General features: G+C 39.6%; 1 protein-coding gene across 2 annotated transcripts in view; it reads right to left on the bottom strand.

The window, feature by feature from the left end:
* Window positions 1-16,887: 16,887 nt before the first annotated feature.
* LOC147434611 (uncharacterized) overlaps window positions 16,888-25,648 on the bottom strand; it is a 103,564-nt gene continuing 94,803 nt past the window's right edge. For both annotated transcript variants that reach the window (XM_086491063.1, XM_086491062.1), the window contains exon 8: window positions 16,888-17,312. In XM_086491063.1, coding sequence (XP_086347189.1) covers window positions 17,139-17,312 — 174 coding nt within the window. In that variant the 3' untranslated portion in view covers window positions 16,888-17,138. The remainder of the gene's footprint in view (window positions 17,313-25,648) is intronic.

The raw sequence follows: 25,648 nt of genomic DNA on the forward strand, positions 1-25,648 counted from the left end.
TTGTATCAATAAAAGGAGTAGCAATAGCTGGTACCCTTGAGATGTCATGGTTTATGCATCTCAAAACACCCCTAATCCCTTGTCTCATAATTCCCTAAGTAACCCATCTACTACTAATGTAGAACAAATTTCCCATCCATTACCAACACTTTCACATTGTTTATTGTGGGCCAAGCAAAAAGTGACCCACATAAGCCTTGCCAAGCATGACATATTTTATCAATAACCTTTGACTAGCAGTCTCATCAACCAATTTTATGAGCCACAAACTTGGGTTGCATGCAACACCACAACAAGCATACGTGAGGCAGCTCTCAAGTCCACACACAATATAATTTGATTGGATATATGTGTGGTTGGCCTTTATTGCCGTACATATGGGTTTCCAAGCGTGACATGTTTTGTCAATAACCCCTAACTAGCAATCTCATTAATCAACATGAGGGGGATCCCAAGCCCACACACAATATGATATGACTAAATCTATGTGTGGTTCACAACACCATCAAGCTATACCCTCCTGTACAAAACCCAAAAACACTTTTTTGCAGACGAATCAAAAGGTGCCACATTTGCTTGGCCATGCTTTCCATGCCCCATTGTGACATGCTCCTTAACACATACTATGCTTGAGAAGCTTTTTGTCAACATTGTAGTTTTATAAGTCAAGTGCTATTGAAAAAAAAATGTCATGTTTGGGACTGCCTTGGTCAACATGTATGCCAAATGTGATGTGTACTTTAGAAAGACAAAATATCATCAATCTAGTCTCTTGGAGTACAAATTGATTGCAAGATATGTCCAAGAAGGATAGGTCCAAGAAACTCTAGGTTGTTTTCTACAAATGCAAAGAGAGGACATCTCTCGAAATCCTATCAGCTACACTTCCATGTTGAAAGCATGCAACAGACAAAAGAATGCATGATGAAATTGTTAAACAATGGTTACTGATGACCCTGATAGGGAAAAACGAATTCATGATGACATTGTGAAAAAAACCATCGTGCCTTTGGTCAACATGTATGCCAAATTTGGTGTACTTTCAAAAACTAACAATTGTAAGATATGTCCAAGACGGGTAGGGCCAAGAATCTCTAGGTTGTTTTCAGCAGATGCAAAGAAAGGGAATCCTCCCTCCATATGCAACCAAATAGGATTACATCTTGAAGTCATGGTGCACCATGCAATATGCAAAAATTTGAACCGCATCTCTCTCTCTCTCTCTCTCTCTCTCTCTCTCTCTCTCTCTCTCTCTCTCTCTCTCTCTCTCTCTCTCTCTCTCTGACACACAAACACACATACACACACACACATTTTTTGCAAATTCATACAACTTCGCATGCTCACCTAATAGATATTTTAAATTTTATCACTTTTAAATAATACTTTTTTTCATTTTCATTCCAATGATTTCTAGTACCAATTTTCAAGTAAAGTAACTGGAGTATTATTCACAACATTCAATATCAAGGTATTTATAAAACTTTAACCTCCAACATTTGATCATATATATTTTGTAATCAAGATTATAATGTCATCAATAAAACAACAAAAGAAAATCACATTGGAATATCAAAAAAGAAAATGTTTAACATCTTATCCGTATTTTAATTAGTCTACGTTGAAAGATACAATCGATTGGGACATTTGTTGTGCAATACATGGTCAATTGAATTAAAATAGTAAACAAATTATTACAAAGATAATAAAAATGTAATACCACTACTACATTTATCAAATCCATTTTTTAAAATACATATAGTTAATAATCGTACAACTAAGCAAATAAACATATGTAAATTATGTAAAACATATCTTGATAAAGCTAAATATACCATATTTTATAACCCATATTCTTATTTGAAATTCATATTTACCATAAATAATTTATCATTACAATTACTTTCAATAGTAGATGTTTCAATCAATGTAACTAAAACATAAAGTAGTATTGCATTTGGTAATATTTGTTCAACAAAGTATACTTGATAATCCATTAATAGTTAATATATTAGATTCTATTTTAGCAACACAGATTAGTAAAAGTTTCCTTCAAGCGAAGGTGGAACTGGGTTCTTCATAGGATCCAAGGCAAGATCAGCAAATGGCAAGGTCATCCTTCCTCACTAGCTGGCAGAGCTTTTGTTTTAAATCAATACATAATGTCGTCTCTCATTTATTTTCTAGCCTGCTAGTCCCCTACTAAATATCAACTTCAGGCTGCCTTCTCCTTGTTCAAAAATTTCCTTTGGGGAGGAGATCTTCAGCTCGCCAAGATTTCCAAAGTACCTTGGGTTGTTTGTTTCTCTCATAAGAAAAATGGAGGTTTAGGGCTTGTGAACCTGCAGCTAATCTCATACAAATTAGATGGTAAGTGGATATTGAGAAGTATTAACTTTGAGGACTCTACCTTCTTCTTTATTAGAAGTCTTTCAATATAATATACACCACAACCCTATTATATAACAATACTTAATAATGTATGAATGACCTAATCCTAAATTAGGTCTTAGGATTATATCAATAGAAGCAATATAAAAAAGTTTACAAACTCATAGTGCATATAACACGTTTGATCTAATTTCTATAATGCATTAGAAAAATTTACATGGCATTGCTTGAACGAATAGACTATTTTTCCTAAACAAAATTACAAATACACAAAAGAACTCTATGATGTTGGTGATGAAAAACTTCATCTAGCGAACAAACATTACAAACAACATTAGATGGATTGAATGACAAAACAACTATATCGATAGAAAAAGTGATATTTCCATATCATTTTCCATTTGGTATAGGAGCTTATGATGGAAAAATGACATTAGATAACTACCTAAGAATGAGAATGGTATCTTTATTTACAATATTTACTTTACATAAGCCATACATTTTAGTCATGTATCAATTATGACAATCGTTGACACTAGCAAATAAGTTAAATACTTCTATATTAAAAAGAGATATAGATAAACTAAGAAAAAAACATCCATAACTAACTCAAAAAGAGGTAATTTGACATGTAGTAAAATTTGATATTTCAAGTACTATACCAAGATCTCCAACATGGCATAGAAGAAACTTAAAAGACTTAATGACAATAGTAGATTATTATGGATTTCCAACTTTATTTGTTACATTAACATCTGATGAAGTTTCTAAGATACGATGGATTGAAATACATCAGTTGGAAAATTTAGTAAAATATTTAACATAAAGTTTACATATGAATATTGTCTAATAGAATTGTTGGGCATTCAAGCCCGGGTTCAGTTAATGTGTCAAGCCCGTGGGAAACTATTCCTGAGACATGCAGATAAACTCTACTTCATTTAGAAGTTTGCATGGATAGTGCAACTCTATATATGTAATAGTTTTTTAATCAAATATATAGGGGCGTTAATTTTTGTTGTGTCGTAGCTTCTTTCTCTCTTGTTCTCTACTGCTATGCACGCATAACCCTATCATGGCTTCACCTCAATGGAATCCCCCGTAGCCGGGAAAGGTAGAACACTATCTCATACATTATGAAATTTAAAATCGAGGGTTAGCTCATGCTCATATCATGTTATGGATTCACAAAGAAGACATAGAAGAGATATGTTTGGAAATTATCCCATATCTTCACAATTGGAAAACATATCCAAATATTTCAAAAGAAAGAGAGCTATATAATATGGTTATCCGAAAACAAAAACATAGATGTACAAATACTAGCAATATCAATCATAACAATGATCAACATAAATATAAATACAATTTTGGGGCTAATGATCAGCTATATGGCTTTTATTATCGCAATGTTGATCCCATCCCCACATGCCCATGTCATTGAGTCTCGCCTCTCGAGGGAACCTCTTTGTTTGTCTCATGATGAATCTATTCGTGACTCAAAGGAGAACTAAAGAATTCTAAAAAAATATTGAGCTGAATGATGAATCTTTCAAAGTAGCAAATTATCAATGTTAGATTTCACGATCTACCTAGCTTTAAATATTTTATTGATGCAATCTTGTACCATTGAAGATTAAAATCCAAATACCCAAAGAGGCTTCTTTGTGCACCCTTTTTTCTTGATTAATTTGATTTCACTCCATCAAACAACCCAAAAAGGACTTTCTTTGTCTCCAAGAATATAAAATATTGAAGAAATTTGCTGTCGGAAAAAATAATGAGGTGAACCAATTGAATTTTAGGGTCTTGCAAATATAACAGCTTCTGTTTAAATATTATCACACTTCTTTTATCTTAAAGTATGAAGTTTCACATTTTTTACTGTGGAGGTGTCATAATACTTGGAAAACCCTAGGTTTAGTGTAATCCTACCGTCAAGTTTTGAAACTTACTTTTAAAGATAGATTTTGAAGGTGCAAAAGCCTACCAAATCTTTGGAAAACTTAATGCATTTTTGTCTAAATACCCATAAATCATGGCAAAAAACCTCTCATCTTTCCTTTTTTTTGAGGTCTTGGAAAATAATTTATTTTGAGCCCAGTTGTATGTCTGTTCAATTTTGCATTCATTACTTTTGGTAGAATCTAAGGAGATACCTTTGTTTCAAGGGATGTAAAAGTAAAGCTAAGTGTTTTACTTTGAATAGGAAAGCCCTTTTATTTCCAGTTTGGAGAATCAAATTTTGTAGCCTTGTTGGCTATGTGGATGGACATTTAAGTTGTGTAGCTTAGGAGTGAGAACAGTGATTTTTTGGGTGGCATTTACCTAGGTCCAAAATAGTCTATATTGACAGATTTGAACATCAAGTCAATAGTGCTTACTAAAACATTGTACTCCTACGATGCCGAAAATGGCCCAGTCAGGAGAACAAAGCCCTCAAAGCAAGAAACCTAGCACCCTTCCTTTATGTTTTTGGCCTGCATAAGGCCTTAGGGAAGCATCCTAACTCTAACACTTATTCCTAGCCCTCATATCAAATTCATAGATGCATGCCACATGGTCAAATTCTCTTGAGATTCTTCTTCTCTTACATGGTTACTTTCTCTTGAGATTCTTTAAGTGTAGCATACTCGGTCCAAATTGCATCAATAGAAAAAGCTAAAGCAATCGGTTTGTTTGTAGTCTTTCCTAGGGCCTCCAATGAGATTACAACATTTTTTGGCTTTGTGTCATTTGTATTACAACAATCCTCAGCCATCTTTGATAATGCTTCATTTGCATTAACCCTAGATTGGGGGGCTGCTTCCTTTTCAGCAGGGCCCAACTCGCACCTGAAAGCTGAGGTGCATGAAGGAACTTTCCATTGAGCGGAGTAAGTTTCCTGAAGCGTATCATTGCCTGACACTTATGCACAAGATGATGATTTCAAACCACATGGTTGCATATGATTGAGAATTCTGTGCACACATTTTTGCAATATACTATTCAAGAAAACTTTCTTTATTTCAAACAAAAATTGTGTGTAACTAAACCTTTTCGTACATTGATCATTGAAAAGTTGCACAAACCACCCTATGTTGGACATAGAGGATTTCTGCTACTTTTCAAAACTTATGTCGTGATTTCTATTGGCCTACTATGAAAAATTATGTTAAACAGTATGTTTCAACTTGTTTGATTTGTCAAAAGGTCAAAGTAGTAACAGGTAAGAAATTGGGACTTTTACACCCTTTCCCTATTCTTGAAAAAACTTGGGATCATACTATAATGGATTTTGTCACTGAATTTCCACTCATTATTCACAAGCATGATATGATTTGAACTGTCATTGACCGTTTTTCTAAACAAGCATACTTCATTCCTTGTAAAAAAACACTCAAAGCACATCAAGCTACACTTCCATTTCTTAAAGTTGTCATGGTTGTTACCCTATACATGTGGTAGTGATGTGTGTGAACACACTTAGGACCGCCGAGGCATTTTTTCCCTCACTAGGAGGTTTTCTACCCCATGCATTGTATGCACGCCCATCATTCTAGGGCTATCTATCTTTCCATTGCACACTAAGTAATACACTCTTTGTTGTGTGCCTTGAGCTTCCTTCATCTTCTCCAAGCTGTATGTGTTTTCTTGCAACCCTAATTCCAGCAATCGGTATCAAAGCAGGTTGCGTCCTTCCAGGCTCAGTCGCCAGCAGCTCTAGGGCACGCCTGCTCACTTTCTCCGATTTATGTGAGCTTTGACAAGCGTTCTCACAGGTCGACAAATCAAGGAGCTTAGTCTGCTCAAATTTTTTATTCACGCTCATTTCGGTCTCCGTTTCCACTACAAATAGTGCTGCACCGGCTATTTTGTCATTTTGTGCATAATTTTTGTCAGTGTCGTTTTCTGCATAACAGGTCCCTTACAGTCTTCTACGGTTTGTGCTATATAGCACAAGTTGTTCTTGCTTCGTTTCTCCTCTTTTTGGGCAGTATTCACATCCAGTGCAGCATTTACCATGTCTGACAACAACACATATGTGTTCAAGATGTTTGTTGCTAAGGACAGTCTGGATGAGGACAATTACCCTATCTAAGCTTATATGATGCAACATGTTCTTGTGTCAAAGGGTGTCTGGAATATTGTGTAGGGCATTGATGTACATCCTAGTTCTGAGGATGTAGGCAATGTTGAGGATGTTGCAGGTCTTGCTGCTGTTAGAGTTGTTTTGCCTATGGCAGAACAAGCTCGTTGGGATGTAAAAGATGCATAGACTCTTGCATTGATTGTGTTGTCTGTGAAGAACACTATTACTCCTCACATTTGTTCAGTAAAATCTACAAAACATGCTTGGGATATTCTGGCTGGTCTTTATGCAATGGTCTTTATGCAAGTCGCAATGAGGCGAAAATTGCATTGCTGCGTAAAGAGCTGGAGTCGAAGATTATGCATGAGGAAGATGATATGGACACTTTTCTTGCTGGTGTCAAGGATATCAATGAGCAACTCATTTCTGCAGGTGAAGTCACTTCAAATAGTTCCCTTGTCAGACTCTTCTTGATGCCTTACCAGATTCTTACCAGACTTTTGCTAGTACTTGGAGACTTATGACCCAAGGAAATCCCGAAGTTGTCAAGTTTGATGCATTATGCACATTGATTTTTCAAGAGTCACTTTCCAGAAAAACAGGACTAGACAGCGTGTAGTTGAACAGGCTTTTATTGCTGCTCAAAGAAAGGGTGGTAATAACATCAATGTAGCCACTTCTTATGATTCTTCTACGAGTGAAAAATTGCATGTTCCTAATGCTTCTATTGGCAACAATTCGTCTGGAAATTCTGGTGATAAGGGCAAAAACAAGATGCGTTGCCATTGTTGTAAAGCTAATGATCACTTGATCAAGCAGTTTCCTAAGTTGAAGGCCAAAGAGGCTAAGAAGAAAGAGGGTGGTTCCACTGCAAATGTTGGTTCCACTACAAATGCAGCTATTGTTGAGTCTTTTGTGAAAGGAGACAATGATGTTGATGTTGATGCAGAATGGGCTTTTAGTGCAGAGTGTAGCTATAATCCTATTTTCCATGATGCATGCATGTAGTTGCTGCAGATTCACATGTGTGGTATTTTAGCAGTGGTGCTACAAAGTACATTACCTCACATCGTGATTTGTTCACCTCTCTTGAGTTTGTCCCTATGGGAATTTAGTTACTTGTGCCAATAATGCCTCTTATCCGCTTCAAGGTGTTGGAAAGATTGTGCTTACTACTGCAAATGGCAATTCCTTCACACTTGTTGATGCACTTTATGTACTTGGGATCAAGAAAAATCTTTTGTTCGTATCTTCACTTGCTAGACTTGGTCTTGTAGTCAAATTTGTGAATGACAAATGTATTGTACATGATCTCAGTTTCGATGATGAAATTGTTGCATCTGGAATTTTATGTTGTGGGTTGTATAAGCTCACTGTGTATGACAAGTGTGGGCAAAATTTTGCAAATGCAGTTGTGGATTCAAAGGCTATTTCAGATGGCAAAACTTTGGCATGCACGTTTTGGTCATCTGAATTTTACCAGTTTGTTGCGTTTGCAGAAATCTGATATGGCTCCTTCTTTGCCACCTCTTGAAGCACATGTCAAACACGTTTGTGAAGGTTGTATTTTGGGTAAGATGCAGCATTCTAAGTTTCCAAAGGATGGTTCAACTAGGGCCACATGCAGGTTGCAGCTTGTGCATAGTGATGTTTGTGGGCCCATGCAAACTCCATTATTGGGAAATTACCTTTATTTTGTGACTTTCATTGATGATTACTCCAGGCATGCATGGGTATGTTCACTTAAAGCGAAGTCCAAAGTTTCTATGTGCTTCAAACAAGTTTTGGCTATGGCTGAAAATGTCTCAAAATGTACTATGGGCACCCTCCGTTCCAATTGAGGGGGGGAGTATATGTCTCATGAATTTAATGCATTTTTGGCTAGTCGTGGGATAAAGACCAATGTATAGTGCCTTATACACCTCAACAAACTGGTGTTGCTAAGAGGAAAAACAGGTCACTTACGGAAATGGCACGATGTATGGTCAAAAGTCAAGCTTTACCGCATTCATTTTGACTTGAGGCCATCATGTGTGCCACTTATGTACTAAATAAGTGTCCTACAAAATTTTTGTAGTATATTACTCCATATGAAGCATGGCATGATAGAAAGCCTTCTATTGAGCACATGCGTGTTTTGGTTGTTTGCTTTGGTGTCACAAACACGGCGCAAAAAATTGGCTAATAAGGCTCTCAAATGTATTTTTGTTAAATATAGTGTTGAAAACAAAGGTTACAGGTTGTATCATCCACAAACAACTGTGTTCTGGTCTCATGGGATGTTGTGTTTGTGAAAGATTATGTTCAGCCTTTGCTGTCATGTACTAGAGATAATAATGTAGGCTCACAGGACATTATAACACTTTGTTGCCTCTTTTCACTGGTGGAAGTTTAAATGTGAATTCCAATGAGACAAATGTACAACCTATGGTGGTTTCTGAAAATGTTACAGATCAGCCTATTACTGATGCAGATGTGATGAGGAAAGGACTGAGAATAAGCAGGCTAGAGGTATGCCCAAATGGCTACTACATACTTTGTGTGACAGTAAATTGGATGCACCTTTGTCTAGTCGTACTCGTTCAGGTTCTTGCCATGCATCTTATGCATCAGATTGTTATGCTTTGGTTGTGTCTAGCTTACATGATCTTGAGGAACCTTTGTCTTTTGATGAAGCACAAAATTTAGAAAATTGGATGGCTGCCATGCAATCAAAATATGATGCCTTATAGAAAATGACACATGGAATTTATGTGATTTACCTCCTGGAAAAAAGGCCATTGGTACGAAGTGGGTTTACAAGTTGAAACGCAAGCCGGATGGTGAGATTGATCTCTATAAGACTCAACTTGTTGCAAAGGGTTATGCACAACAAAAAGGCATATATTATGAAGACACTTTTGCTCCCACTTGTCGTATGACTTCTGTGAGTTTTCTATGTGCATTGGCAGCTCATTTTGGTTGGGATGTACATCAGTCAGACATTGTTACTGCTTTCTTGAATGGTGACATATTTGAGGAAGTTTATGTAACACAGCCTCGCGGTTTTATCAAGAAAGGTAGAGAATGACTATTGATCCTAGGTCCCTTTTTGACTCGTAGCTATCTACACAATACGCTACAGTTTGAACATGAAGGGAAAGTCATTAAACTACAAGAAGACTGTAGTACCCTTCGAAGTCCACTAATCTCTTCAACTAAGTTGTATCGTGCATTCAAGAGGTGTGACATTCATCAGGTACACGCTTCTTACCTTATCTTTAATTCAAGTTTCATAGATGAAACTTGTTTGAATAGCATTTCCACATATGAAACAAAGGGTAAAAAGAACCGTGGATGAGATCCATTGATTGAGAACCCCATTTGGTCAACATGTGAATTAAACAAAAAACAATCCAATGCAAGAGACCAAGATAAAATACTAAAGTTTGAAAATTCTTTAAAAGGACTAGTTAAATGAATTTCAGGATGTATGTCTCAATGATTTGCCACCATCTTGTCAAGTGGACAATAGCATTGAGGTGCGTCTAGGGTCTAAACCAATAAGCAAAAATGTTTATCATTTTTCACTCCAAAGCACTGGAAGTGGAGTGGCAATTGGCTAATTTTATGAAGGGAGGATTTATTTGACTTAGTTCTTCACCATAGGCATCACCCATGCTTATGGTAAAAAAGAAAGATGGGTCCATGTGAATGTGTGTGTATTATAAGGATCTTATCCAAATGAGAATTAAAAACAAATACTCTTTGCCTTGTATGGATGAGTTGTTTGAGAAACTCCATGGGGAAATATATTTTACTAAAATTGACTTGCAATCAAGGTGTCATCAAGTCAGGATTAGGGAACAAGATGTTCCCAAGACAACATTTAGAACTCATGTTCGACAATATGAGCTCTTGGTCATGCATTTGGGGGTGACCAACACACCAACAATATTTATGACACTTATGGGCAGCATCTTACGTCAATATGCAAGAAAATGTATCGTAATTTTTCTAAATGACATACTCGTGTATAGTAGATCGTGTCATGAATACTTGAGACACCTTCCTCTAGTGCTTGTTGTGTAGACACACTCTTTGCAAAAGAAAGTAAATGTGATTTTTTGGTTGAAAAAAACACTAATTGGGCCATTTTACATCCACGGAGGGAACACGGATGGAGCCTAAGGAAATCGTAGCTATTCTCAGGTGCCAGCACCAAAATCTCAAAGATTGCAAATTTTCCTTAGCATGTCGGGTTTCTACTAGTCGTAAAGAATCATAGCCCCTTTGACCCACCAATTATGGTCTAAGTCAAAAAACATCAATTGGAGAGACTCCCAAAAACAAAGAATCCAATATTTTATTTCAAACATAGTGGAAATACAATATGAAAGGGGAGCTTTCCTTTAATAATAGAGCATGAAGGGGAGTTTTCCTTTAAGAAAATTCTTTAGAGAAGAACCATAAATTGTGCCTCCGCGTTGATTTCATTGCACCATCTACACACTCGTTAAAACTTTAAATCACTCCAATAACTTGAAGAGAATAAAACAATAAGGATTGATAACTCGTTGAGGATTGGATTTGCTTGGAATCGGTCCCTCCTCCAAAAGGACTTTGTATTGTAATTCTCTCAATTAGATCTTTGATTACAATACAAACTTGTGCTCTTGTGGAGCTTCATTGAACCAAGAAGGTGATGACATTCATGATTCCATGGTGTATTCCTCCTTCCCAATCCCTAAACACCCCAGCGGAGAGAAATAATTGCAGGGTAAGAGATAGATGATGGTGAAAAGAAGTATATCTTAAACAAAGAAATATTCTTTTGTATTTGCTTACTTCATGGGAAAGCTTTAAGCATATCTAGATTAATAGAGAAGAAGAAGAAGATCTTTCATGCATTCACTTGCTTAGATTTGCATCCATAGCCAAGAGCTTGAGCATAGAAACTCACTCTTGAGCTCCTATATGAGAGGGAGAGCGAGAGCACTTGCTTGGCACCATGAGCACTTGCAAAAATGAGAGAGAGAGAGAGAGAGAGAGAGAGAGAGAGAGAGAGAGAGAAAGAGAGACTCCAAAAATTCCCACAAACCCCTCTTTTGTCTTGCTGCACAATTGCCAAAAGTTCTCAAAGATTGTGCTCAATACTTGGACCAGTGAGAAGTGATATCGTAAAATGTAACTTGAAGCATAAGCGAACACATGTACTCTATCAATCTTGTTGTCCTTGTACCAATCACCCCCCTCTTCACTTTTGGACTTGCTTTTGACTAAGCACATTTGCCCAATTATTTTATAAAGCAAATGCAAGCTACCTTAGATAAGTGGCCTAGCCAAACTTGGTAAAGAAGAACTAAACTCAACTTACCAAATATGGTGGGGTTGATCTAACCTTAGGCTTTCAAAATTTTCCTTGCAATACTTAAAAATCATAGTCTTACCTTTGATCTATCTAACTCATGTCCAAAACCTTTGCACTATCCTTTGGAGGCTTTATGAAGTTGACCCGGGCTAGAGCCTACTTGCTAATTTAGAGCTTGTTAAATTAAGATGGACTCTGTTCAAGATTAAACTCACCCTTGGGTCTTAGAGCTTCACCTCCTAAGCAAAGCCTTAGCACATTGCTTTGGAGGTATCACGAAGCTAGTCCCAAAACATGCTAAATTTAGATCCGTAAAATTTAGAATAATTCTAGTAAGTTTTAACTTTACCTTATGGATTCCCATACTTCATACTTGGAGTCTTATAGATAAATTGAAATACTAAAAGTTTGCATGGCTTCTATTTTTAGACTCCTATAATTTCTCTAATTAGCCTTGTTTTTCATGTACCTTTGATCAAGGTTGATCAGGATAGACGTATGATTCTTGACTTGTACCTTTGACTAGGGACAATTAAATAGTAATTATTGCTCATTAATCCAAATTATCCTTGCTCGTTTATAGACTTCTTTCCCTTTGGTCCCAAGCCTTATAGAGAATAGATTATGCAAAATGGCACTAAAAATATTCAAAATGTGCGAATCTAGAAAAATTGACAAACATTTTTACTTTTTCAAGTCCACAATTTTTAGCTATTTTCAATGGAACATAGCTCCACTTTGAATCTCTATGGGCTCATCTCACATGAATTTGTTCGCCTCATCGAGCTCTTTGACAAATGTGTGATGCAAAAAAAACGTCACATCTTCTTCGGGTTCTCCGAAAATCAACTTGCAAGTTCATAATTCTACAAAAACAATGTAAAATACACATTTTTTACTTTTTCTTTAATCTACGGGTTCAATGAGCATCAAAACGATGGAATTCAAAAATACTCAAAACAACAATCTTTTGTATTGTGTTTTAGGGTTGCATCCTACATCCAAAATCTCGCTCCATCACCCTCAAAAGTGGCTTCCAAAGTGTGCCCCGTGTCAAAATTGCAAACTGAAGGAAAACAATCAGAATAAGCTCTTAGAAAATGAACAAACTTTAAAGCAACCAAAATCCGCTTCAAACAAATGTTATCGCTTAAAACAATGAAAATAAGTCCTATTGCAGACGAGAGAGAGAGAGAGAGAGAGAGAGAGAGAGGGGGGGGGGGGGGGGGGGGGGGGGGGGGGGGCAACGAGAGAGATAAGTATAGGGAGATGGTAGAGAGAGAGAGAGAGAGAGAGAGAGAGAGAGAGAGAGAGAGAGAGAGGGGGGGGGGGGGCAAGGAGAGAGGATAAGTATAGGGAGATGGTAGAGAGAGAGAGAGAGAGAGAGAGAGAGAGAGAGAGAGAGAGAGAGAGAGAGAGAGAGGGGCGGGAGGGGGCAAGGAGAGAGATAAGTATAGGGAGATGGTAGAGAGAGAGAGATAGAGAGAGAGAGAGAGAGAGAGAGAGAGAGAGAGAGAGAGAGAGAGAGAGAGAGAGAGAGAGAGAGAGAGAGAGAGAGAGAGATAGCAAGATAGAGATAGAGAGAGAGTTAGCAAGAGAGAGAGAGAGAGAGAGAGAGAGAGAGAGAGAGAGAGAGAGAGAGAGAGAGAGAGAGTCGACAAGATAAAGAGATAGAGAGAGAAAGGGGTAGAGAGAGAGAGTCAACAAGCTAGAGAGATAGAGAGAGAAGGGGTAGAGAGAGAGAGAGGAGGTCATTGGCTATTCCACCGGAGGGAGGGACGGCAATGGGCGATCGTGGAAGGAGGAGAGGTGGCATATGATGGAAATATGCTACTACCAACCACCACTGGTGGTTGGTGGTGTCAATGGGTAGTAAGGGGTGGCAATGGGAGGTAGTGGTGAAGCTCGCTCCGTTGAGCTTGCTCTGTAACCATTGCTAGAACTATGAAAAGAGGAACTAGAAGAACTACCAACATTGAAGTGAGAAGGATCCATCATTTGAACAGGATTCCACACCTTGCGGCTTTCCCAAAGTTTTACACAAAGAGGTCTGTGAGGTCCTTGGATCTCTTGGACAACGCACTGGTATTGACAGATTGAGACTCTCTCTTCCTTTACCATGATTAGATGCGCATTTGCTTTCATGACGACTAGGTATGGTGCATTGGGATTTCAACATCTTTTCCTTAGATGTCTTCTGGTTGATTCAAGTATTTTATTAAGATACTAGCTTATGTATTCATAAAATACCAAATAAAATGTGAGAATCGTTTTGGGTTTGATTTTTTTGTTTGTTTAAATTTCTATGTAGTGTTTGGTCATGTATGTTTTGAGGAATATATTTATCACTACTCTACACTACGTCCATATTTACTTGTGTTTGTCATATGATATATCATCATTAATGGAAATTAAAAAAATGATCAATGTTGTTTTATTCTAGGGGACATCATATCCATGGTGCAAAATGTGGTTGCAGATAATATGCTCACTAGACATAATCATGTATGAAGGTGAATTGTGAGCCTCATAAATATTAGCTATCTAAGATACATGAGCTAGCTATATAGTAAATAGTGCAACACATGCCCCTACATAAAAAGTTGAGGTGCAATATTTTAAAATTCCTTGTAGGGATAGTCAAACATCAGTATTATGAGCTTGCCAACATTGAGCCCAATTTTTATGATCAATAAGTTCAAGCCTTTCAAAGCTCTCTTCTTGCAACACAACGAACGGTCCTCTTCATCTTTATTGGCAAAAATTGTTTTCTATAGTGACAACCCAAGTGCAATAGAGAAAGGGAAGTCAAAGACCCTACCATTCTTGAGCACCTACACCAATACCACCAAGAACTTGCAAAAATGAGCTTACAAAAGGTTGAAAAGATGTAATTCCTCTTCAAACATTTCTAACAAAAATATGCTAGACAATTTCGTTCCTATGGATGTTTTCATATGAGAGAATAATTTTACATGTGTTTTTGGTTATACCAACATTAGTATCTCACAATAACATTGCTAAGGGCGATCAAAGCTAAACAACATTGAACTTGGTACGATCTTAAAACTTGACCAAAGATCCTCTTGACAACCTACCAAAGCTTAGACCCTGAAGCGAAATTTAAGTGGAGTTTGTAGTACGTGGCAAGGACCCACTCCCCATCATTTCTAGGAGCGAGGAATTTGATATGTCATGTGTATGCCATTTTATACGCATTGCTCACAACTTCTATTTATATTACTCTTTCCAAAATGAGATCTTCCAACTCTAAAAACATGTAGGTGAACATAATTTTCTCCACAAGCTCTACGATCATACAAGCAATGTAAGTGTACCTCATATTTGCAAAATATGGTCTCGATTAGCATCTGCATCTTAACACCAAGTTTAACCAAAAGAAAAAACACTAGCCCTATTAGAAACTGAAATTTCTTCCAACCTTTTATATTTATTTTGTAAGCCCAAGAAGAATGTCTAAAGATACTACTCAAAACACAGCTCGACGATGACATCGAAAAAATATGCTCAATTTCTCAATTCAAAATAAATACTATATTAAAAAGTTTATAATAAACTTAGAGTGAGAATTTAGTGTATAACTTGCCAAATGGATTTGACATTTAAACAATAAGGATTGGTTTTCATGTCAACTTCGCAAATATTTGTTATTTTGAAAATGTTGAAAGGGAGGCAAATGATATGACCATCAAGCACTTTCTGTAATCACAATTTGTATAACTAAAAACTTTCTTAATTGCAGTTGTACAATCATCAGAACTTTTGGCCTTCTTAGAAACCATACTATATAAATATAAATAGCATGGTTTGACTTGAAATCACAATGAAGGACAAGTCAAATCATTTATAGTCGAGCACACAAAGTCGTATCCATTTTGGCGTCTTAACAAAAATTCGGACAAGTTGTAGACAACTTGAAATAAGGTGAAACTTATAGAAATAATAGCACATCAAAAAAACTATTCAAAAAGACACTCAATCGTTCTATTGTGGAGCCAATCCTTCACTAGCATTGCTCCACTTCATGTCAACAATCAGCAAGGACGTTCCCCTGTACATTATGATAAGCAAGGATGGTTCCCCTGTACATTATGAACACCAAATTCATGATGAAGGTGAGACAGAGTTTTAATTGGGCTTGGAGCTTGAAAGAAGTGCTTGAAAACAACCTGGGTTAAGTGTAATCCCACCTACAAATTTTGAGAATTACCTCTAAATTGTAAATTTGAAAGAGAGCCTACAAAATTAAGAGAAATTTAGTGCAAAAACCTTCAAGCATAGAAAAATTACATCTAAAAATTCTCATATGCTACGTTTTCCAAGTTTTTGGTAATTTTATAAAAAAAAGAAATTCAAGGACTGCCTGGAAGTATACTCCTTACAAATGAAAACACAATGATATACATGCTATTAGACATTTAGGAGTTACTTTAGCTATTGGAAGAAGCTGATTGAGATAAGAAGCTACTTTCAGCCACCTCTGCATAAACTAATTCTAGTTAGCTATTGGAAAATGCTGATTGAAATGAAAAAGCTATTCTCAGCCACCTCTCTGTGTAAGCTAACTTTAAATACACTAATAGCACATTCGGTAACACACATGTTGCGTGCAGAGAAGGCTTGAAAAATGTCGGTCCAAATGTTTTGTGCACTCACATGCTGTACTCACAACACGGGCCTTAGGCCTTAATGCTCTTGTCATCCATGTGATTATGGCTTGCTTTGATATGCAGAAACTCATTATTATGAAAGAATGTGGCAATCAATGCCCATATGCAAAAAACGACCAGCGTAGAGCTCCTACTATCGGCGTAGAATTTGCATCCTTACAAATTGGTCTTCTCGACTCGCAGTTACAAAGGTTAAAAATAAGATCCATTCAAGAAAATTTGTAAGTGTAGATCGGGTGGCGAATATATCTTATCCATAAACCTAGTACATAATTTGGGACGAATCTTTTGAAATTTCTAACAAACCGGTGTATTTTAGGCAAGTTTTTCTCAAAAACACACACAACAACAACAACAAAATAATGAAATAAAATAAAATAAAATCGGGCTAATATATTTGTAGATTATTTTCTTGTGCAATCATAACAGTCTCATGATTGTCTGTAAGACACTGCTGCCATTGAGAGTACTAAATCAATAGCCAAATAATCTAAAGGACCCTCCTAAAATAGCCAGTGAGCTATAAATAGCCCCTACTTTTTCCTTTGGCAGAGACGACTGTACAATAAGTACACACCATATAGGCGACCAGAATTGGCAACAAGATTACAGAGCATTTCTTACATGAAGTGGATTAGCTCTCCAAAGGTACAGTACCAGTAGCAGTTCTGTGGCGGGGATCGGTCAATTGGGACTTCACATTTGTGAAACCCACCTCATACATTAGTCCTTCAAGATCCATAGAGTAATATTCATCCATCCAGGGTTCGGATGCCTTCATGAGCGTAAAAAGCGGTGGAGGCAGGTTCTGCACATTCAAACAAAAAAGCATCTCAATAAAGCATAATATTCAAATTTTGTTGAGTGCAGAGGATAACAGCTTGCAGACAAAGGGGGCAGTGTCAGGACTGCTCACTTCAGAAGTAGAGCAAACACATTCACATAAAAAACTTATTAGTTGACCATTGGGACATATGAAGCAGGTATCCGTGCATGATGGGTGCACCAAGGGACTTCAGAGATCTATCCTACAAATCTTGAACTCAAGACCTGGTTTTTAAGAGGAAAGAATGGAACCAACCTACCAGACTCGAGTAAAAAAAAGGTTATTCCATTTTCCTCTTCTTGTTCACACACAATAGAGACCTCAAAGACCTATCCGAAGAGAGAGAGAGAGAGAGAGAGAGAGAGAGAGAGAGAGAGAGAGAGAGAGAGAGAGAGAGAGAGAGAGAGAAATGAAATGAAATGAAATGTTATATTAACGTCTTCAAAAGGCCAAAATGACCTATGAGACCAATCAGTTACAAAATAGTGAATCTAATACCATGTCTGGGTACAAAAGAACTAGAAAAGAACTAGAAGTGGAACAAAATACTACTACTACTACTACAATCTAAAACTACGTGGGTGTAGCAGCTGATACAATAGGTACCCGGTAAACTGGATGTAACAGTGTGTGAAACAAAGATGGAAGAAATGGTGAGGATCCATCCTCATCTGCACTCTGGATGTCGAGAGAGTATGGCTCGAATCTTCTGTTGTAGTCTCCGTCGATGTTGTGTAGCTCCTCTCCTCAGTCGCGGTCGTCTGTATCTCTGTAGCTCCAATGCTCCGTCGATGAGAGTGCCAGTAGTGGTCGAATGAGTGTGGGACGAGCTCTGCAGTGGTGGCTGCTCCTCTGGCTGTCCCATATCTAGTGAAAAGAAATCTGTAATGTGTCTCTGGGACTGCCTCTCTCTAGCTCTCCCCAGTAAAGTGTCTCTATACCTGTGTAACTCAAGTAGATATAGTCCAAGACATCTCTGATCCTCATAACTCATGACCCTAGATAGAGGACCAAAACCCTCTCTGAATAAGCAGTGGAAACGCCCCCGTATCTCATAGAACACTGTGCAATGACATATGTAGTGCAACTCTGTCTCTGGCTCTCTCTGGCATAATCGGCATATCCTGCTGTCTGCTGGTATCCCTCTGAATCTACCAGTCTCAATCTCGAGCTGATGTGAGGATGTGCGTATCTGACCAATGGCACAACGCAAACCATGAGACATATGTGTGTCCATGTAGCTGGGTCGAATCACAAACCCATCTCCTGTGAGGTGGAGAAGATGCTCTCTATAGAAAGCCATCTTCGTGCTCAACTCCTGAGGCGGCTCTATCCATGTCCTCCTGGTGTCAAGCTGGATCAGGTCCTGACGAATGAGTCTAGTGATCTCCACCCGTGTAAGAGACAGCGAGGGTGCCTGAAGAGAATACTGGAAAGGGGGAAACCTGTCCATGGTGAAGCCATGCGTCTGAAACCATGAAGTCATCTGTGCATACCAGCATGAAGTGTCCCCCTGTAGAGCTAACTGTCTGGAAGACTCAAGGGCCAATCTAGCATATCTGTCTCTAGTAGTATCCCATAGGGTGTGCACAAAGGACACTGATCTGGTAAGCGCCTCAATCTCCATGGGGGGGGCAGCTAGCTCTGCTCGAATGATCGCGTGAGGTACGGAGGCCTTGGCTCTAATCAATCGGGAGATCATAGATACCAAGATCATAGAGAGAGAGAGAGAGAGAGAGAGAGAGAGAGAGAGAGAACAAAATGAAATGATATATTACATCTTTAAAAGGCCAAAAGTGACCTAAAAGACCAAAAAGTTACTAAGTACCACCAAAAAGAAAAGCACTAAAACTGTTGTATTATACTAAAGTGCTGGCAGTGAGCTAGTTAACTACTAACCAGAACTGTGTAGGGTATGAGTAAGAGTTGATACAGTGAGTGAGGGCTGATACAATCTCAACGGAGGTGAGTGGATAATGGATGGGGTGTGCGATCATCGAAGTCACAGGATATCCCTCATCGGTCGTTGGCGGATCTCATCAGTATCCTCCACGGTCAGCAATATGACTAGGTGTCTCGCATGTAGGGCTAGAATGATCTGGAATTTCTGCTGCAGCGTCCATCGATGTTGTGTGGCCCCCCGCAGCCGTGGGTGTCTGGATCTCCCTAGCTCAATCGCTCAATCGATCAACGTGCCTATGGTGTGGGTCAGATCTGAGCTCTGTTGTGAAAGTTGCTCTTCTAGCTGCCCAATGGCTGGTCTAAAGAAATCTGTAATCTGCCTCTGAGAATGGTTCTCCCCTCTACTCCTCAGCAGGTGCTCTCTATGTCTGCGCAGCTCAAGTGAACAGTCCAAGACACCTGTGTTCATGGTATCTCATCACTCTCGAAGTGATCCAAAACCCTCTCCGAACAGGCAATGAAAGCGGCCACGTATCTCATAGTACACCAAGCATTGACATGAGAGAGAGAGAGAGAGAGAGAGAGAGAGAGAGATGTTAGAAATGAAATGTTATATTAACGTCTTCAAAAGGCCAAAATGACCTATGAGACCAAAAAGTTACACCGCGGTGAATCTGATACAAAGTCTGAGTACCAAAAACAAAAGGTATTGAGAAAAGGGGTGCTATAGAATCCTAAACTGCTAAATGCAAACTAAGCAACTAGCTAGAATTGTGTAGGATATGAGTAGGGGGGTGAGAGTAGTGAGAGTAGGGGGGTGAGAGTAGTGAATGAGGGCTGATACAATACAATGTGGGTGTACCCTCAAAAAAGAGCTAAATCACAGGAGATCCATCATCCGTCGCTCACGGATCTCATCAATCTCCTCCATGGTCAATAGTATGACCGGGCGTCGTGCATGTCGGGCCAAAGTGATCCGAATCCTCTGATGCAGCCTCCGTCGATGCTGTGTAGTCCTCCGCAGTCGCGGGTGTCTGGATCTTCCTAGCTCGGTCGCTCGATTGATCAGTGTGCCTCTGGTGTGAGGAGAATGTGAGCTCTGCTGTGGTGGCTGCTTCTCCAGATGCCGAGTGTCCACTCTAAAGAAGTACGTGATCCATCTCAGAGACTGGCTAGCCTCTCCTCTCATCAGGCTCTCTCTATCTGCACAGCTCGAGCAAAAACAATACCAGACATCTCCAGTCCTCATACCTCACGACTCTAGAGAGTGGTCCAAAACCCTCCCTGAATAGGGAATGAAAGCAGCCTCGTATCTCATAGTAAACTGGGTAGTGGCATGTGTAGTGCAACTCTATCTCAGGCTCCATATGACATAGGGGACATGTCCTGGCCTCTGCTAGTACTCTGCTGTATCTACCAATCTCGACTCGAGGCTGGTGTGAAGATGTGCGTATCTAGCCAATAGCACATCGTATCCCATGAGATAAGTGGCTGTCCATGTATCTGGGCCTCGTCACAAAACCATCCTCAATAAGCTGGAGAAGATGCTCTCTATAGAAAGCCATCTTTGTGCCCAGCTGTTGTGCCGACTGTATCCAAGTCCTCCTAGTATCTAGTTGAGTAAGATCTTGGTGGATGAGCTTGGTGATCTCGGACTGTGTAAGAGTCAGAGAGGGTGCATCCAATGAGTACTGGAAGGGGGGCAATTTGTCAATGCAACCCATGTACCTAAAACCTGATGTCATCTCCCCATACCAACATGTTGTATCTCCCTGCATAGCTAACTGTCGAGAGGACTCAAGTGCTAGGCGGGCATATCTATCTCTCCCATAAGCGGTGTATAAAGGAGACAGATCTGGTGAGCGCCTCAACCACTAATGGGGGGCAGCTAGCTCTGGTGAGAGAGAGAGAGAGAGAGAGAGAGAGAGAGAGAGAAGAAGAAGAAGAGTATTTTAACGTCGTGAGAAACTATCCCTAGAGTCCTTTAAAGATCTATCCGACGAGGAGAGTTGAACTCAAGACCTGTTATTCAAGAGGGAAAAGGCATAACCAATCTACCACACTTGGGTGATAGAAAGGATATACCATTTTCCTCCTTTTGTTACCCCACACACACACACACACACGTAAAGAAGAGTATTTTAACGTCGTGGGAAACTATCCCAAGAGACCTTAAAGATCTATCCGTCCGACGAGGAAAGTTGAACTAAAGACCTGTTATTCAAGAGGGAAATGACAACCAATCTACCACACTTGGGTGACTGAAAAGTTATACCATTTTCCTCCTTTTGTTACCACACACACACACACATCCATGAAGAAGAGTATTTTATGTTGGGTTCAAGCCCTTGTCGGTCAACCCGTGGGAAAAGCCTCTTATAGGCATGTAGTAGAGACTCAAGTTTGCATGGCTTTCTGTAGCTTTATATACTTTGTAAGGCTTATATACAATTTTTAATAACAATAGCAGTGCGTGCAATTCTGTTCAAGCAGTGTCGAGTCTCTTCTCTTCTCTCTCTCTGCTGCACCACGCCATGGATTGCCTCCGGCTTCATCCTCCCTAGCCACAGTCACAACAACTGGTATCAGAGCCTTGGCGGCCTCGGATCGACCTGGCTTGCGAGAACCGTCGCCTCTAGAAGCGAGGAAAATCTTAACGCTAGCAAGGGAAGGATTCGACACAACCGGAAGCTGTAGATAGGCAGGCAAGGACTGCACCCCAAGGTGCTCCAGGCAAGGCAGTTTGCAGTGCTAACGACTTCGCTACAGAAGCATCAACCCGTCAAGAGCCTTGCAGAGGGCGCCACCTTAAGGTTGAAGTCATCAACACTTGTGGCGGAAATCTTGACAAAGCCACGCTGTGGTGGTTTTCCCTTGGCGCTAGCAGAGACAAGAAGCTTGTTAAAACGCTGCGCGGCATCTCCAACTGCTGTAAAGCAAACCGCCATCAATGCGACTGTTCTCGACTTCGCTACAGAAGCATTATTTCATTTTGACATTGATTTTATCAATCGTCCGCCTTATTTGAGCCTTGGTCACACAAGTTCGACGCTCGATTCATTTTGGTAATAATGGCCCATGTTCGTATCAATCTAAAGGCCAAGTATTTGAGTTGTGCTGCCGTAGTAATTGGCATTGTAGCAGACGCTCCATGTTGCTCTAAGGAATTCCTATTGGATGTGAACTTTCCACCATTGCTACCTTCTTAGGGATTATGTAAGAACACAGTGATGAATCAGAGTGCTGGTCAAACCAAACAAGCTATATATGCTTTGAGCCATCAGTAAGGGTAACATGTAATAAGGTGCAGAAAGAGAAGTGGGAAGTCAAGGAGCTTCCATGCACATATATGCATCTTCTCTTCTTTTGAGTTATTGCACATATGAAATTAGTGCGACTTCTAATGTTCTGCTTTGAAGGTTGTGGCATGCAGATACAATCCTCTCAAAGGCTCGATATAACACGCTCAATACATCAACACAGGTTTCAAAACCGTTTTTATCTGTTCAATTATGGTTTTTATCAATTGTCATTTGCTGCTTATTTTCTAAAACAAATATTTGTACGGGTTATAGACACTGCCACCACACAGATAAGTGGTAAGACCTCACAATTTTTGTCAGTTCTCAGCCTATTTTTACCGCTTCTCATGAGGTTACTGGGTACACTATAAACCCAAGGTTTGGCAATGAACCAAAAACTCCATTTTTGGTAGCTAACTTTTGACCTACACCCTATCTGTTCAAGGGGGGGTTACTGATCTAGCACCAGGTTATGGATACACCAAAAATCCCTGGTTGTGAGAAAACCTAAAACTCACGATTGACGAGTACACCAAAACTCAAGGTATCATGAGTTGCTTGTCCAGTTCGAGCTTGAGGGGGGGATGGTTGGGTTCAAGCCCTTGTCAATCAACCCGTGGGAAAAGCCTCTTATAGGCATGCAGTAGAGACTCAAGTTTGCATGGCTTTTTGTAGCTTTATATACTTTGTAAGGCTTATATACAATTTTTAATAACAATAGCAGTGCGTGCAATTCTGTTCAAACAGTGTCGAGTCTCTTCTCTTCTCTCTCTCTGTTGCACCACGCCATGGATTGCCTCCGGCTTCATCCTCCCTAGCCACAGTCACAACATTTTAACGTCGTGGGAAACTATCCCAAGAGACCTTAAAGATCTATCCGACGAGGGGGGGGGGGGGGGGGGGGGGGGGGGGGGGGGAGAGAGAGAGAGAGAGAGAGAGAGAGAGAGAGAGAGAGAGGTGTTAACGTCGTAAGAACCATTCCAATAGACCTCGAAGATCTATTCAAAGAGCCTTGAGTTCAAGACCTCTCAAAGCCTATTAGTCAATAGGAGACTAGGATAACCTATCTACCACACTTGGGTGATAGAAAGTTATTCCAATTTCCTCTTCTTAAAACACACATACCACACACACACACACACTTGGTCACTACATTCTACTACAAATGCTTCACAACAAGCACTTAGGCTACTGCTCTAGCAAGTATATAGATTGTCCTATGGATGGGAACCTTGAAACCTATACCTTGCTTTCATCTACCTGGAAAGGGTACATCTAGATATATACAAGCTTGCACTAACAAATATAGCTGATGGCTATTTTATCTTAGGGATGATTACCTTGAATTGCCCATTGCTTGCTACTTAGAGATATCCTACTAGAAACTCGCACTACCCTATGGGCACCTGCCCTACTGCCTTGGTAAAAAAGAGTTAGTAATTCTTGGCATAACCTTAAAATAGAACTATAGCTCTTAAAGTTGTGCCCTTCTCCCGCTTGGGGTATTAATTGCATGCAGTACCACATACACGCTCCTTCATGCCGCGTGCAATCTGTGAGAAGTCTTGGCATCAGGGCCCTTTTTGCTCACTATGTATCGGATATCTAGCACCGATTATGGTGGCTTGCATGAAGGGATCCCTGCAAATACTCCCGCCTATAACCAGGGAGCTCTGCATGCTGTAGAAATTTGGCTTCTTTCTAAGGTATTACACATCCTATATACACTATTCTATCCCTTATTTAGCTTACTCTGTATAGTTGGTGGCCTAGGAGGCTGAGCCGATTCTGGAGGTGTAACTGGTGGGATCTTCTCTTCTCTGGATTACTGATGCTGCTGCCCTCAAACACTATAAGTAGCAGGTGAGGGATGCCTTTTCCCTCACTTAGCTTTGGCATACTTGGGTGTCTATATTCTAGAAAGAGAGAGTGAGTTTGGTTGTTACTGGCTGCTGCATTGTCGCTTGATTGACTTGGGCAATATGGAGTTGGTGGAACAACAACCTGCGTCACAGGTTGGTGCCACACTCACTGCATTAAAAAATTTGGCATCTATTAACAATCCTTTGTTTTTTTACTAAACAATCGTGCACAAATGTATATATTGTTTTGGAATAATATGTTGGGGGATTGATTGAGCAGATGCAGCTCCTTCCCATGGGTTTGATTACGAGCGGTGTTGTTTATGGTGATATGTTCAACAAGGCCTAGAATTAAACTTGGTTTCTTTGTCGGTAGCTATTGTGCCTGTCAAAATAAGATTTTTTTTTTAAATCACCCGTCATTTGGGTACAAAAAGTACAAAGAACTGAAAAGAAAATAGTGGGTAGGGATGGGGTGAAAGCTGATACAAAGGGAATACAAAGGGTGAGCTGATACAATGGAGCTCTCTGACAGTCAAGGCATCATATACATATACATTAGTATCCAAAAGGCTATAGAGATTCAATGTCCTCCAAGGTAGGCACTTGGTCGGGATGACGCCTATGTCGCGCCAGTATGGTATGGATCCTCCTTCGCAATCTGCGTCGATGTCGAGAGGGCCCCCTCATCCGTGGGCGACGGGACAGCCCCAACTCCATCGCACGATCAAGCAGTATGCCTCCGGTGCCTCTAGTGTTGTTATGCTGTGGAGGCTGCTCGAACTCCTCTGTCTGTGACTAAAAGAAATCTGTAATCTTCCGCTGTCACTGGATCTCTATCATTGTGCCCCTCTTCAAGAGGTCCTCTCTGTGTTTGCGAATCTCCAGTGAGTATAATCCAAGGCATCTCTGATCCTGGTATCTCATGACTCTAGAAAGTGGCCCAAAACCCTCTCTGAATAGACAGTGAAAGCGGCCTCGTATCTCATAGTATACTGGGAAGTGACATATGTAATGTAGCTCTGTCTCTGGCTCTATCTGGCACACTTGACAAATCCTGGACTAAGCGGGTACTCCTCTAAATCTGCCTGTCTCGATCTCTAGCTGATGTGAGGATATGCGAGAAATGAAATGAAATGAAATGTTATATTAACGTCTTCAAAAGGCCAAAGTGACCTATGAGACCAGAAAGTTACAATGCGGTGTATCTGATACAAAGTCCGATTAACGAAATAAATTAAACTAGGATAAC

Source organism: Adiantum capillus-veneris, chromosome 19, assembly GCF_014529385.1.
Source record: "Adiantum capillus-veneris isolate H3 chromosome 19, ASM1452938v2, whole genome shotgun sequence".
NCBI classification, from domain to species: Eukaryota; Viridiplantae; Streptophyta; class Polypodiopsida; order Polypodiales; family Pteridaceae; genus Adiantum; species Adiantum capillus-veneris.